Source organism: Bubalus bubalis, chromosome 17 (assembly GCF_019923935.1).
Source record: "Bubalus bubalis isolate 160015118507 breed Murrah chromosome 17, NDDB_SH_1, whole genome shotgun sequence".
Taxonomy (NCBI): Eukaryota; Metazoa; Chordata; class Mammalia; order Artiodactyla; family Bovidae; genus Bubalus; species Bubalus bubalis.
In genome coordinates, this window is record NC_059173.1 from 72047721 (window position 1) to 72061513 (window position 13793).

The 13793-nt window shown below is 41.1% G+C and overlaps 1 protein-coding gene across 4 annotated transcripts in view; it reads left to right on the forward strand.

Annotated features, from left to right (window-relative positions):
• The window catches only part of TMEM192 (transmembrane protein 192), a 36205-nt gene that overhangs the window by 4017 nt on the left and 18395 nt on the right, over positions 1–13793 (forward strand). For 2 of the 4 annotated variants that reach the window (XM_025268237.2, XM_025268239.2), the window contains exon 2: positions 12829–12975. In XM_025268237.2, the coding sequence (XP_025124022.1) occupies positions 12829–12975 (147 nt within the window). Of the gene's footprint in view, positions 1–3880; positions 4052–12828; positions 12976–13793 lie in introns of those variants that run through there. The other 2 variants (XM_025268238.2, XM_025268240.2) reach the window with 2 other exon arrangements.

The following is a 13793-nucleotide window of genomic DNA, read 5'->3' on the forward strand; positions in this document are numbered from 1 at the left end:
GGGACCTGAGCCCCAGCCAGTAGCTATCCAAGAGGCTGGACCCAACCACTGAGGCTGGCCTCCCTGTCTTTGAAATCTTGCAGCTACTGCAGTCCTGATAGAAGATGCTTTAAAACTCTCTCTTGGGGGAAAACTAACTATTTTTACCAGCCACCAAGTGAAACAACTCCTGAATGGGAAAGGCCATTTATGGATGTCTGATCAAGTGATCCTCAGATATCAAGTAGTGCTGATGAAAATCCAGGCCTGACTTGTGAGGCTCTTAACCTAGCTACCCTCCTGCCTACCCCCGAGGGCTCTCTCACCTTTCACTGTTGCCTAGAAACTTTGGACCATTGGACAAAACCCTGAAAGGGATTGACTGAAGGTCCTCTGACTAATCCTGAGGAAGTCTGATATATTGATAGAAGCAGCTTTGCTTTAGATGGAAAAAGAAGAGCCGGATATGCAGTAGTCTCCAATTTCAAGACCATAGAGGCTAACTGTTGCCACAAGGTACTTCAGCCCAATTGGCTGAGCTCATAGCTCTGACTAGAGCTTTAAAGCTGGGAAAAGGAAAAAGAGTAGCCATTTACACTGACTCCAAGTATGCCTTTCTGGTGCTACATGCACGTGCTGCTATTTGGAAAGGAAGAGGCCATTTGACCACCAGAGTGTCCTCAATCAAGTATGGTGATCAAATCCTTATGCTCTTGGAGGCAGTCCATCTGTCTGCTGAGGTTTCAGTCTCCCACTATAAAGGACACCAAAAAGGGAGCACGGAAGTGGCACAAGGGAACCAAGCAGCCGATCAGGCAGCTGAAAGAGCAGCATTACAGAACAATGACTTAATAGGGGTTGCCACCATAGTTCCCCAGATTAATTTACCAGAAATTCCTTATACTGAAAGTGAAACTCTTAAAGCTAAGAGTAAGGGCTTTCAAGAAGATAATATGGGGGTGGTTCCAAAAGGAGATACTTGGGCCATCTTGAATGAGATGTGTTTTTTCTGGCTAAACCCCTCCAGCCAAGTTGAAGAAAGTCTCACAATCCTCAAGAAAAGTATTCAGATCCTACAGGATCTCAAAGAACAAGCTGGAGAGTCCTCAGGGTGTCTATAATCTCTCCTTGGGGATCTTTCTCCCCGTAAGGGGGGATTTGGAGTTGATTAATGTCCCTGCTAACCCCCGTTAGCACCATATTGATACTGCTTATAATTGTTCCATGTAGTATAAATTATTTAACTCATTTTGTCTCTGCCCAGGTCAACAAGCTACAAAATGCAGTGCTAGTTCAACAAGGATATATAAAACTACACCAAACGCAGAAAACATCTATCACTCACCCTTAGGAGGATACCACTACAAGGACTCTGAGACTTGAGACTAGCAAGAGGAGGGGCCAATCCCCCTTGCCTACCCAGCTTAGCAGGAAGTAGCCAGAGAGACCTCGGTGCCCCTATTCTCAAAGAATTGGGCCTCCCATCTCTTGAGGGGAAATTTTAGGTAGTTAGACTAGGAAAAAGGAGTCTATAGTGGTGGTGGCAAAAAGACAAAGAAAGGGAAAAGCCCACGCAAAGGGAACAAAGGAAAAATATGCAGACCGAAATGAGAACCTCAGGGGAAACAAACACACCCCCTTCCTGGCTAGCCCTAATTTGCATAGCACAGGCTCAGAGGGTGAGGAGACAAAACATTTAAAAACAGGGAGCTAAGGTGGGCTGGGGCTTCTCCTTTGGGTTCGGCCTGCCCTCAGGCCTCGAGGGTGTACTATCCTTTGTTTGTGGAATAAAACTCTGAGCTCTAATGAAGCTGTAACTCTGGTCCACTGTTCAAACCTTTGTTGTGGTGAGACAGTACTGAGGAAATTACATAGTTTCCCGACAATTGGATCCTATATGGTTGGGTGAAGGGAAGCAGCAAAACATATATTTGCAGGACAATTTGGAAATTTTTGCCATGGATTTGCAAAAAACGGAATTACTATGGGTTTCCTTATGTATAATCATATTATTGTAGTTAAGAAGGAAAGTGAAAGTCGCTCAGTTGTGATCAACTCTTTGTGACCCCATGGTCTGGAGCCTGCCAGGCTCCTCTGTCCATGGAATTCTCCAGGTAAGAATAGTGGAGTGGGTTGCCATTCCCTTCTCCTGGAGATCTTCCCAACCAGGGATGGAACCCAGGTCTCTTGCAGCTGGATTCTTTACCATCTGAGCCACCAGGGAAACCTGCAGTTAACATGAAAATATCCTTCCTTTTAGGCAATGAACAATCTAGAAACATCTTCATTTTGGACTCAATCTACTTTCAAATGGTTCAATTTAAAAATATGTGACACACACATAAGCACGAGTCCTCACACAGAGCAACTAACTGTTGAGATAATGTTAACCACTGTTGAATCAATATGAGAGGTGCACAGATGTTCTCTGTACTAGTTTTTCAAAGTTTCCCAGGTTTCAAAACTTTTAAAATAAAATGTTTAGGGCAAGTGCACATCTAGACAAAGCTCTTGAGATATAATTTATAGAGTCTCAGAAAATTTTAAAGATTTAAAGTTGCCTTGAGATTTTAAAGATCAAAAGTTCATCTTTTATTTTGTTGTTGCTCAGTTGCTAAGTTCAACTGTCTGTGACCTCATGGACAGCAGAAAGCCAGGCTACCCTGTCCTTCACTACATCCCTGAATTTGTTCAAACTCATAGCTATCAAGTCAGTGATGCCATCCAACCATCTCACCTTCTGTTGCCCCCTTCTCCTCCTGCTCTCAATCTTTTCCAGCATCAGAATCTTTTCTAACGAGTCAGCACATCACAGAAGGTGACCAATCTGTTGGAGCTTTAGCTTCAGCATCAGTCTTTCCAATGAATATTCAGGTTGATTTCCTTTAGGAATGACTAGCTTGATCTGCTTGCTCTTCCACCTTTTTCTTGGCTGATATTTAAATAATTTTATTTCAACAATGGTATAAACAAGATTACACCATACACAATGTACAAATAAGCATTAAAAAGTATGGAAGTGTATTACTACAATATCACAATAGAATGGGGGCTGATACTGACAAAAATTTTAACTTTCTTTACACTTTAACCAGGCTTCCCTGGTGGCTCAGAGGTTAAAGCATCTGCCTCCAATGCGGGAGACCCGGGATTGATCCCTCGGTTGGGAATTTCCCCTGGAGAAGGAAATGGCAACCCACCCCAGTATTCTTGCCTGGAGAATCCCATGGTCGGAAGAGCCTGGTAGGCTACAGTCCATGGGGTCGCAAAGAGTCGGACACGACTGAGCGACTTCACTTTCACATTTTAACAAATAATAAGTGTATTCTCAGAAAAATGCTATAAAATTTCTTGTTCAATTTCACTTGGAATAAAAAGTCCAAGAAAACCCCTTATTGCCTCCTTTTCTACTGGTGAAATCATTAACTGTGTCCTCGAAACCAGTTTTTATTCTGTTTGTGTTCCTCTGCTGGTGGAGTTTTGTGCTATCAAGGAAAACCTGGGATTCTACCGCTGGTTCTATGCACAGATCTAGGCTGCAAACAATAACTAAGAAAAGCTGAGAAAAAATAATGCTTTACAAAGAAGCAGCTGACGGCCAAAAATAATTCAATTCTTGGACTTAGAACGCACCCAAATCTCTGGCCAACCTAGGACACCAGCACAGGTTTAGCAGTCCGTAGGCACCGCAGCGTTCCCAGAGGCAGCGCCTCCCAGGGACGGACTTCAGGAAGGATCACTCCCCCTTTCTCCTCGGCCATTCGGGATCGAGGTATCGGGTCAGCCCCGTCAGAGTCTACCAATAGTACGAGAGAGGCGGGACCAATCCCTCCTGCCTCTCTGCCAATCGAGGGCGAGGGGCGGGTCTGGGACGGCCGCCGGAAGCAGGGCCCTGAAGCGAGGAGGAGGGTCCCGCCTCTATGCTTCGGCCAATTGAAAGCAAAGGGCGGATCTCAGGGCGGGTCTCAGGGCGTGTCCCGGAAGGCGGCGCGGGCGCAGGTGCGGAGGCTGGGCGGCCCGGCTGCGGCCTCCGGCGGCCGGCAGTATGGAGGACGTGAGTGCTCAGTGGCAGGTGGCGAGCGACCGGCCGGCATCCCCCTCCTCTGATGCTGGGCGCCCTGGGCAGAGACGGGGTTGGGAGCAGCCTTGGCGGAGGGGATCCTTCTGCGCGCGGCTACCGGGCTGCGGTGTGTGGGAGGAGGCACAGGGGCGTCGGCGGGGTCCGCGCCTTGCTGGCCCTGGGCTTATTTTCTCGGGACAGGAGGCAGGAGGGGCGCCCAGCCCTTGCGTTCGCGTGTCGGGTCCCGGCACTGGGGAGGCCAGCGATGCGCGCATGGCCTCGGGAGCAGGAGCGAGTCCACCTCCTCTTGGCCTCCGGCGTGGCTCTGAGGGCGGATCTGTCGCTATCATCACCCGGAAACCCACATTGGAGACAATGTGATGTTTTGAATGGAGGCCTGGTAGGAGTGAAGGGATTTTTAAATCTTACTCAAATGGATCCAAACCAGATTGTAAAGAAGCCACTGCCTAGTTTCAGTGTACAGAGTGCAGCCTAACTGTAAAAGTCTTTGCTTGAGTGTATTAAAACATTTTTAGGAAAAGCATGTATTTGTGCCCAGAATTAACTAGATTACCCATTGACACAAAGTTCTTGCTCTTGAGAAAAAGCAAAGTTGATAGTTATATTAAAGCACTGATTTGAGTTAATAAATTAATAGGAATATTACTGTGATCCTGCCACTGAATGAGATGCATCACGCAAGACACTTGAAATACAATTCCAGCCCTACAATACCTTAGATTTTTGTGCAAATAGTGACCATAGTTCAATTATCTTGACTAAATAAAGACCAAACAATTTCTAATGATAGGACTAAAAGATGGGGAACACATGTATACCTGTGGCGGATTCATTTTGATATTTGGCAAAACTAATACAATTATGTAAAGTTTAAAAAAAAAATAAAAAAAAATAAAAAAAAATAAAAACCATGTTTTTTCCACTATGAGAAAGTGGGAAGCAAACTGTAACACCTGAAAGTAGATTTAAGATTCATATATTTAAAGAAAATGGATTGTTTTTGAATTTTTAAAGGGTGAGATTCATGAATTGAAAATATGTGGAGAAAATGAGTATCTAAATGGAAAACGAGACATAAAAATGTGTGCAGTAAATGCTTCTTACTTGGTGCTAAGCTGCCTCCGGGTTCTTGGATCTGTAACTTTTAGCTTTAGGATTAGTACAATCCTAGAAATTTGTTTCACCAAACAATTGGAGAGTAATGTTTCACCAATAGCTACATAGCTAGGTCACTTTAGGTATGAACAGTTGCCTACCTTTGGTATTTGTGGATATGATTTCTCCCACCCAAGAGAAAGCTAAAAACTATGTGCCATGTCCTAGGCCCAGACACCTAAATGAATTAAGAGGCAAAAACTTTTTAATTTGGATTCTTTGTTTGCAAGCGGGCAAACCAATTTTGGCTACTTTAAGGAAGAAAGGGATTTATTTGGAAGGATATAGGGTTGATGATAAAAAGATAAAAGATCTTCCCTGTAGCTCGGATGGTAAAGAATCTGCCTACAAAGCAGGACACCTCGGTTCTATCCCTGGGTCAGGAAGATCCTCTAGAGAAGGTAATGGCAATTCACTCCAGTATTCTTGTCTGGAAAATCCTATGGACAGAGGCGGGCTATAGTTCACGAGGTCGCAAACAGTTGGACACGACTGAGAGACTAACACTGCTACAGGGTAGATGAACACCTAATCCTCTGAAAGGATTCAAACAAGGGCTGCTTAAGGGATCCAGTGACAGGTGTCCTTTCAGAATCTGTTCTGGGATGGATCTACCTCAACCATGGCCTTTTGTTTGCTTTGTTACTCTGAGAGTTAGATTGGCCTAACCCTCTTTGGTTTCATGACCATCCTTAGACCAGAGGAAGGTGAAGAGCACTGAAGGATGTTCCCCTTGAGATTGCAGAGGTAGACTTTGGGTCCCCAAAGGGGAAGTAGTAATTGTGACAAAAGAGGGAGGAGATGATGTGGACAAACAACAGGTATCTTTTCCAGGTAGCAGTGTGATTATTAATCACGGAGATTATTTGGATCAAGAGTCTTATTCCCTTCACCTTTCTCTTGCAGATGACAAGTTACAGAGAGAGAGAGGATGCTGTTTGTATAGTTTTCATACATTTCTTATAGGATCCAAAGGACAGTGTATTTGATACAGTCACCAAACACATTGTATTTCATGAACATTGAATAAGTGACAGAAACCATATTGTCCCCGACCCCTTCAGTGTAGTGAGGGAGAACAAAAGGCATACATGTAAATGAAACAATACAAGGCAGCGCACGAAATGCAATACCTTTTTTGGTTTTAAAGTAGAAAGAAAACACTTGGCAAAACAAGTTTATATATAGAGAATGCAAATTTTGTTGGACCTTGAAAAATGAGTTGGATGCTGAAAAAGATAAGAGGGTATTTGTGGGCACTCCAAAAAGCTCATGCAGACCAGAGGAGAAAGTGCATGAAAGGGACCGAGAGAGAGATAAAGCCGACTGTTGTCTTACAGTCAGGGTTTCAGTGCTATCTTTTAAAAAATTCCTAGATCCCAACTGTTCAAGAAGTTGGGCCATCTTTCATTCACTCTATGCACATATTGAGCACCTGCTGTGTATCAGGTACTAAAGGTGCAAAGAACAAAGTATAATGTAGAGTCCTGCCCTGTGAAGCACACCTTATTCCAACCACTTTCATACCTTGTGCTTCTTTCTGCCTGGAGGAACAAAATATCTGTATATAATACATGAAAGGACATTGTTTTGAGATAATAGACATCAAGCAATGAAGTAGAGTGATCTCTGAGAGATAGGAAACAAAACGAGCTGTGTGATTGCCAGCTCACTGCCTTAAGAGAGTTTGCGGGCTATGGCAGAGGTTGGGGCACCAGGTGGGCTTCAGTAGACCCTGAGTTGAGTAGGTGGAGCTGAATCTGGGGATACTGAAGCAGCTTGGGTTCACCAGACAGAGAACACAGAGAGCAGAGTGCTGTACAGAGGGAGAGCTCCAAAGAGTGCAGAGTCCCTATTCAGCTAAGTCCTGTTCTCTATGCCTCTGAGGTAATTCCCTGACGACCGAGGGGGAAAAAAAAAAAAAAAAAAACAATGACCCAGAAGGACTAGAAGGAGCAGTACTCTCACACAGGGCCAGGATTAGTAATTGTTCTTCCAGCTAGACTGGAAACCTCATAATCACAGGGTATTGAGTATTCAGAAAGGTCTTACTTCACTTGTAGGGAATATTTAGCACTAGACCAAATATGGTGTGGTCCCACCTAAAAAGCACCTTAAAAGAGTAAGAGATCAAATTGTTTCCAGTGACTTAACTGAATCCAGAAAAAAGCTCAAGAATATTTATAGGAATACAAAAGTATCCAGCATCCAAAGAGTTAAATTTTTTTACAGTGTCTGGCATCCAATCCAAAATTACCAGGCATTGCTAATTATGTGATATAATGGAGATGTTAAGTAATGCTATCGTGGTAATCATTTTGCAGTATATAAGTGTATCAAATCAACTCATGATACACAAATTTACACAATGTGACATGTTAATTATATCTTAATAAAGTGGAAAAAATGACCAAGCATGCAAAGAGGCAGGGAAATATAACGTAATAAATCAATTAAAACTGATTAAAAAATGACATGAAATAGCAAACAAGGACATTTAAAAAAACTACTATAACTTTTCTATATGTTCCAAAGGTTAAAAACACATGAGAGATATAAAATAGACCCACTCAAACTTGTAGAAATAAAAACTACAGTGTCAAAATGAAAAGGGCAGAGGGAACAGCATTGAGGCATCAGGGAAGGCAGCATGTTTGCAAGACAGCCGTTTGACAGGTGGGGAGGGATGAAGGGGCACAGAGATTCGAAAAATGGCCCCTGGAGGTGTGCGTGGACATTAGCTAAGGGAATACCCAGGGAGGTGAGACAGCTGCTGAGAAAGCTAGAAGAATAGAAGTCATGAAGAAAATAGATATCATTAGAATTGCTCCTTGAGTTATGGCAAACTAATTAGGAAGCTGTCTAAGCATTGAATTAAAAAAAAAAAAAAAAATTGTAGCAGTGTTGAATGCCTGCTAGTGGAAATCGAGAAGCCCATCCCAGATCTGGTTATGTCCCAGACTTCTGTGTTATCTTTATAATCTCGGTGCCCAGAGCCCACCTTTATACCATTTGTCCCCCTCTCTACCCCTTTCAAAGTAAATATATATATATTATATAATATATAAATGTTATATATATTTAATATATATACTAAATATATATTAACTAACAACAGTCAATTATTAATAATAACTACAATTAAATTATATTAAATGTATAATATATATTTATATATTATATATATATTTACTTTGGAAGTAAATATATGAGTTAGGTCACTAAGCCATGTCCAGCTCTTCACAACCCCATGGACTGTAGGTTGCCATTTCCTTTACCAGGGGATCTTCCTGACCCAGGGATTGAACTTGCATCTCCTGCTTGGCAGGTGAATTCTTTACCACTGAGCCACCTGGGAAGCCTCACACACACACACACACACACACGTATATATGCACACGTGTGTATGTGTGTGTGTGTGGTGCTGGTGCTAAGTCACTTCAGTTGTATTGGACTCTTGGAGACCCTATGGACTGTAGACCACCAGGCTCCTGGTGCATAGGATTCTCCAGGCAAGTGGGTTGCTGTGCCCTCCTGCAGGGGGTCTTCCAGACCCAGGGATCCAACCCATGTCTCTTCTGTGTCTTGCATGGCAGGTAGTTTCTTTACCACTAGAACCACATGGGAAGCCCTATATATTTATATATATACATACGTATATATGTGAACAGCTGATGCTAACAGCCAATTCATTGGAAAAGTCCCTGATGCTGGGAAAGATTGAGAGGAGAAGGAGAAGAGGGTGTCAGAGGATGAGATGGCTGGAAGGCATCACTGATTTAATGGATATGAACTTGGCAAACTTTGGGAGATAGTGAGGGACAGAGAGGCCTGGCGCATTGCGATCCACGGGGTTGCCAAGAGTTGGACACGACTGGGTGACTGAACAACAACAACAGTGTATGTGTGTGTGTGTGTGTGTGTATATATATATATATATATATATATATATATGTATAATGTTAAATAAGGAGATCAAATCAAGATGGTGGAGTAGAAGGACATGTGCTCATCTCCTCCTGTAAGAACACCAAGACCACAACTAGCTGTTGTACAGCCATTAACAGGAGAATGCTAGAACCCACCAAAAAAGATACCCCATGTTCAAAGACAAAGGAGAGGCTGCAGTGAGACAATAGAAGGGATACAATCATGATAAAATCAAATCCCATACCTTCTGGATGGGGACCCACAAACTAGAGAAGAATAAAACCTAAGAAGTTCTCCCTCTGTTGTGAGGGTTCTGAGTTCTATGTCAGTCTTCCCAATATGGGAATCTGGGAAAGGGACTAGGAATCCACAGGGAATCTGACTTTGCAGGCCAGCAGGATTTGATTACAGGATTTCCACAGGACTGGAAGAAATAGATACTCCACTCTTGGAGGGCACAAGCAAACTCTTGCATGCACCAGGACTCAGGGCAATAGAGCAGTGACCCTATAGAAGACAGAACCAGACCTACCTCCTAGTGTTGGAGGGTCTCCTGTGGAAGTGTGGGTTGTCAGTGGCTCACTGTGGGGACAGGGGCACTGGCAGCAGCAGTCCTGGGCGGTGCTCCTTGGCAAGTGAGCCCTCTTGGAAGAGTCATTAGACCTACCATAGAGCCTGTAGACTCCAAGGCTGGGTTGCCTCAGGCCAAAATACTAGCCCCACCTGCCCCATCAGCTGATAATTAGGTTAAAGTTTTACCCAGCCCACAAGAATAAGACCCAGTTTTTCCCACCACCAGTCCCTGGCATCAGCCTCATTCACCTGAGGGCAGAAGGAAGAAGCAGGAAGAACTACAATCCCGAAGCCTCCTGAATGAAAACCACAACCACAAAAGTTAACTGAAATGAAAAGGCAAAGAATTATCTCCCAGATGAAAGAACAAGATAAAACCCCAGAAAAATAACTAAATGAAGTGGAGCTAGGTCCAGGAAAACAATTCAAAATAATGATAGTGTAGATGATTCAGAATCTTGGGAAAAAAATGAAGCAGATATAAGAAATGTTTACGAAAGACCTAGCTGAACTAAACAAACAAAACAGAGATGAACAATACACTAGAAGGAATCAGTAGAAGAATAACCGAGGCAGAGGAACAGATAAGTGACCTGGAAGACAGAATGTGGAGATCACTGCTATAAAACAGAGTATAGGAAAAAAAAAGAAAAAAAACTGAAGTCAGCCTAAGAGTCCTCTGGGACAACATTAAGTGCACCAACATTCGCATTATAGGGGTCTCAGAAGAAGAGAGAGAGAAAGGATCCAAGAAAATATTTGAAAAGATGGTTTTCATTGAAAACTTACCTATATATGGGAAAAGAAATAGTCAACCAATCCGGCCAATCCAGGAAGTGCAGAGAGTCCCAGGCAGGATAAACCTGAGGAGGAATACACCAAGACGCAATGTAATCAAACTAACAGAAATTAAAAACAAAGATAAAATATTATAAAGCAATGGGGAAAATGACAACATACAAGGGAATTCCCATAAGATTATTAGCTGATTTCTCAACAGAAACTCAACAGAAATTCCCTTCAACAGAAGAGAATAGCGTGATATATTTAAAATGATGGAAGGGAAGAACCTACAACCAAGAATACTCTACCCAGCAAGACTCTAGTTCAGATTTGATGGAGAAATCAAAAGCTTTCCAGACAAGTAAAAGTTAAGACAATTCAGCATCATCAAACCAACTTTACAACACATTTTAAAGGAACTTCTCTTGGCAAGAAACACAAGAGAAGAAAGAGACCTACAAAGAATTAACCCAAAACAATGAAGAAAATGGTAATAGGATCACACATATTGATAATTACCTTAAATATAAATGGATTAAATGCACACCAGAAGACATAAACTGGCTGAGTAGAGGAAAACATATGCATGTATGCACGTGCACTTACCACGTCACTCTACTTAACTCCCCAAATTGTATGCAGTTATTTTATACTGTTAGGTTAATCATGTTTCCATTACGACTTGCAATTGTAAATATCTTTTTTTGTGTATGACTATTAAATGTGGAAACTGATAAGCATCTTTTACTATTGTGAAAAAAATTATCTACTCTCTTTGCAACACTCAAGTATATATACATTACAGATAACTGTAGTCACTGGGCCACAAATTATATTTCCCCAGGACTTATTTGCTGTCAGATTTTTACATTTTGACCACCTTCACTCATTTCTCCTACTCTCCCATCTCCTTCCTGTGGCAACCACCAATCTATTTTTTGTATCTATCTTCAGTTTTTATAGATTCCATATAAAAGTGAGATCATACAGTAATTGTCTTTCTCTATTTGATTTATGTTACTTGATATAATTCCTTCAAGATCCATCCATGTTGTTGCAAATGACAGGACTTCATTCTTTTTTATGACTAAATAATAATTTGTTGTATAAAAATAGATTGTTTCCATGTCTTGGCTGTTATGAATAATGCTGTGATGAACATGGGAGTACAGATATTTCTTTGAGATAAGACTTTGTATCCTTTGGATATATACCCAGAAGTAGATTTGCTGGGCCATGTAATAGTTCTATTTTTGATTTTTTGAGGCCCCTCCATACTGTTTTCCACAGTGGCTGTACCAATTTACATTCCCACTATCAATGACCAAGGGTTTCCTTTTCTCCATATCTTCTCTAGCACATATTATCTCATCTTTTTGATAAAAGTCATACTGACAAGTGTGAGTTAGTAGCTTATTGCTGTTTTGATTTGCGTCTCCCTGGTGATCAGGGATCTTAAGCATCTTTTTATGCATCTGTTGGCCATCTGTATTTCCTCTTTGAAAAAATCTCTATTTGGTTCCTTTGCCCATGTTTTAATTGAATTGTTTTTGGCTTTGCTTTTTTGCTATTGAGTTGTATGAGGCAGCATTGTTATTAATATTGACATCAATTTATAATGGTCAAACAATGTGATATATCCATATATGAAATACCATATTCATCAATAAAAATGAACTAATTACTGATACATGCCACAACACAGATGAACTCAAAAACATATTCAGTACTAAGAAGCAGGACTCAACACATTTTTTATGATTTCATTTACATGAAATGTCAAAAACAAAACAAAACAAAACAACAATCTATAAAGACAGATTAGCAGTTACCTAGGTCTAGGGACAGAAATGGGGAGTGATTATAAATGGGCATGATTAGCATGTTGCAAGTGTTCTAAAATTGTTGTAATAGTTGCCTAACTATAAATATACAGACATTTATTGAATTGTATACTTAAGCTAGTATATTTTACATTATATATATTATATGTCAATAAAGCTGTTGAATAAAGTATTTTAAAAATAAGTAAGTTTTCAGGGCTTGAAGAAAATTATTTGCTTTAATCCCATTATGTATTACCTTATTTGGAGATAAAGAATCAATATTTCCTTTACTTGTTTTAATAGTTGTTATTTTTACCAATTTATTTACAGTAGTTATTAAGAGGTTTATGGTATTTTTTCAAATTTGGCTTTAGGTGGGGAGTATGGTGTCTTGTCTGTAATTTTTATAATGAATTTTAAAGCTTTATAGTTAGTAGTTTTTCTTGAAAACATAATCCAGAAAGTGGTGTTTATTGCTTGCTTCTGTTTTCTGTACCTCAGGGTTCCTTGGATCTTATCCAGAGTATTGAAGATGACCCTCTTCTGGACACCCAGCATCTTCCACATCACTCTTTACACGCTCATTTTAGGCCCAGATTCCACCCTCTTCCTACAGTCATCATAGCAAATCTTCTCTTGCTAATACATGTAAGTTGGCTGGGGGAAAGTGATCCATTTGGAGGTGATGTTTTGCTAGCGGTGATGTTTCTAAAAAAAATTTATAACCTCTTCAGAGGGCAGAGGGCAGTTTGGCTGTATCTATCAGCATTTAAAGTATGCATACTTTTTTACTCATACTTCTACTTCAAAGAATTTATTGTAGACATTTGCACACATGCAAGGATATTGTTTATGATAGCAATGTTGTCTGCAATATGAAGGAACTGCAAACTACCACTGCCCAGAAGATGTTTTGTATGTCCTTTCCATATGAAGGAATGCTTATGTAATATTAAAAGAGAAACTTAGAAATCTGGGGTAGATGCGTATGTATTTAAATTACTCTTCACAATTCATTGTTGAATGGAAAAAAATGAGGTTTACAATGGTGTGAACAGAATGTTCCTTTTGCATGTTTGCAAGGGAGTTGAGAGAGCTTTTGGGCATGTGGGTCATATTGTGACTTACAAGAAACATATTTGGTCATTCGGGTGATCAGAGTAGAGTTCTCAGGTGCACTGGGTCGTCATCCATGGTTTCTGGCTCTCAGCTCCTCAAAACCCTGGGAATTTCCTGAGCAATAAGAGCAATGGGAGTATCTTTTGTTACAATTTTTGGTCTTTTTGTCTTCAGTTCCTAAGATCACTTCAGTGTCATAAAGGTGAACTGGGTGTCTTGATATTCACAGCAAGCATCATTCCACCATTTCTGTTTATGTTGATGAGTTGACTTTGAAAAGCACCTAAAGGATGGGGGCAACAGCCAGGGAAACTAAGCAGGGACAGAGGGCTGGAACATACAGTCCC